At 47.9% G+C, this 2,590-nt stretch overlaps 1 protein-coding gene across 1 annotated transcript in view; it reads left to right on the top strand.

Annotated features, from left to right (window-relative positions):
• LOC127749878 (neuronal acetylcholine receptor subunit alpha-10-like) overlaps nucleotides 1-1,879 on the top strand; it is a gene marked incomplete in the record, with an annotated part of 140,318 nt that extends 138,439 nt beyond the window's left edge. Inside the window, 1 exon segment of the mRNA XM_052269833.1 lies at nucleotides 475-1,879. Within this exon segment, the coding sequence (XP_052125793.1) occupies nucleotides 475-734 (260 nt within the window).
• Nucleotides 1,880-2,590: the final 711 nt, after the last annotated feature.

The raw sequence follows: 2,590 nt of genomic DNA on the forward strand, positions 1-2,590 counted from the left end.
CCCTCCCCCCTCCTCCCCAGTCCGTCTTCCCGGGGGCTGTTTGGTCGTGGGAATCAAGGCACAGCGCAATCGACGCACACGCGCACACTGTTAAATTGCTGCAAAGCAACGCTTTGCAGAACTGCGAAGTATTAAGATCCTTTGTAATTACGAAGCATTCACTTTGTACTTGCAAAGTAAATGCTTCGTAAATACAAAGGATCTAAATACTTCGCAGTTCTGCAAAGCGTTGCTGTTGCTGGATTTTAACAGTGCAAAGAACATTTTTCGCTCAACAAACGCTCCCCTGGCCCCCTCTTCCTCTACTTTATGAATTAGTAACATTACTAGCCTCAAATCTATTGCAAAACTGTGTCAAACCACTACTTCTGTTAGTTTACTCTCCCTCCCCAATGCAAAGTCGATGTGGTGTGGGTAAAGAACCAGTAAGTTAAAAAGAAGTCTCACTGTCTCTTATGCGAATTCTGTGTCCAGCTGCGTGGGCGGGCCACAACAGCAACAGTGGCGCGCTGGCGGGCGCCTTTTCAGAAGGTGAGTGTTTATTCGACGTCGCCATTGGCGAAGGAGAGTGTAGTGTTGGCGCATCCCTGACCTATGTGAGTATTATCATAGAGGGGGGGGGTAGAGAAGAAGGCGACCGGGGCCCATATGACTCCGCAAAAGGCGCCGCGGAATGTGTAATTCGATGGCCCGGCGGGGTTGGGGGGGCGTTGCATTCTTTGCTCGTCCGCTAGCCTCGCCGCGCATCGCGCGCCCTCGCATAATCCGCCCTCGCGTGAAGGGAGGGTGAGGGGCTATATGCGGGTTGCCAAACATTTAAGTTCTCTTCTCTGCTCACTCTTCATACCGATCTTGATGGTAAGTCTTCACGAACGGCTCCAGCTAAAAGTTTCTAAAATCTTGTTTGTAGAGTGAGTTAAGGGCACCCCCCCCCCCCCCCCCCCCAACTGACAGTGGAATTGCCATAACATTCACACAAAACTTATACGGTCCCCTGAAGTATACCCTCGTGTATAAGGCTCAGCTCGAAATTTGCCGGCAATCGTCTGCTTATCCATCGTTGAAAAGCAAATATACCAAGTTAGAGTAGAATCGGGCATTCCAAATCCGGCCTGTACGTCTCGATTGGACCCCGAGAACCACTCGCTCAAGGTCTTTGCATTTTAACATGAGTTTCTTATGGGGCCGGCTTTTGGGTGTAAAATCGGTAAAATCGAAAAAATGACCATGTAGCGTCAGAAAGCCACCATTTAGCAATATAATTATGAAATTCGTAATACGCGTTAAAAACTGATTTCATCAATGTAACCTTTGTTACCGTAGCAGCCAGTACCCAGATTTGCTACCTCTCATAAATCTCCATATTTTGAAAACTGGGGGAAAACTCAAAGCTTAGCAAATCTGCCCAGTGCATGGGTCATCTCGATCTAAGACATCTAATCGCCGGTCTGATATTTTTCCTGCCGTCGGCCACCCGGCCACCGTAGCATCAGGTCGTAGCTCGATCGCTCGTTGCAAGAGTAAGCACTGTTAAATTCCTGCGAAGTAGTTTGCTCCTTTGTAACTACGAAGCATTTGCTTTGCAATTACGAAGTGACACTTTGCAATTGCAAAGTAAATGCTTCGTTACAAAGGAGCAAAATACTTCGGAGCTCTGCAAAGCAAACGCTTTGTAGAAATTTAACAGTGAGTAGCTGCATCTTATCTACAAAATGCACCGATGATCACTTTGCAGATCTGGAGGCGCAGTTCGTCCGCGTGCTTATGCGCGTCAACGCCACCATCGAGCGCAACGAAGCCCGACTGGCGGAGCAGGAGCGGCGCGAGACGGCCGAGCTCGAGTGGAAGCAGGTGGCACTGGTGCTGGACCGCTTCCTGCTCTGGCTCTTCATGGCCACGACGGCCATCGCCTCCACCGTCATATTGTGCGGTTCCCCCTACGGACCATGATGGTGGACTTACGAGGGCACGACTGTGCAGCCGCGCCCGCGGCCGCGCCTGTAGAGGACCTTGAAGAGGACGTAATTGTGGTGGGGAGGGAAGGCAGAGGTGGGGTTCACAGCGTCTCAGGCCTATGGTGGGATCGAACTACTGGAGTGTGATGAGTCCGAGTTGAAAGACACACCAAATATGTCAGAATTTTAAATCGAAAAGGTGCTTGGGTAAAATCAAGTGCGACATTCTACTGTGCAATCCCAAAGTTGATTTCATTATTAGTTTTTCGTGTTCCTCCTTAACTCTAAGTAATCCCCCGTTGTTTGAGAACAGCAATGTTTGTTGCAAAACAGCAATGTTATTCCTAAGCAGCAGTGTTGTGCCTAGGCAACTTTTGCTGTTCCTCAATAACTTTTGTAGCTGCTGAATAACATTTGTTGTTTCTGAACAACTTTTGCTGCTGCTGAACAACATTTGTTGTTTCACAACAGTTTTCGTCGTAAATGAACAATTTTTTTGTTGTGTGCCTGAACAACTTTTGTCGCTACTGATCAAATTTTGTTCACCCTGAACAACTTGTGTTGTCCCTCAACAACTTTTGTTTTTCTACAGCAACACGGAGTCAATGAAAACATTAACAGAGATTTGCTGTTAA

This window comes from Frankliniella occidentalis, unplaced genomic scaffold, assembly GCF_000697945.3.
Source record: "Frankliniella occidentalis isolate FOCC.00 unplaced genomic scaffold, Focc_3.1 Scaffold104, whole genome shotgun sequence".
Classification (NCBI taxonomy): Eukaryota; Metazoa; Arthropoda; class Insecta; order Thysanoptera; family Thripidae; genus Frankliniella; species Frankliniella occidentalis.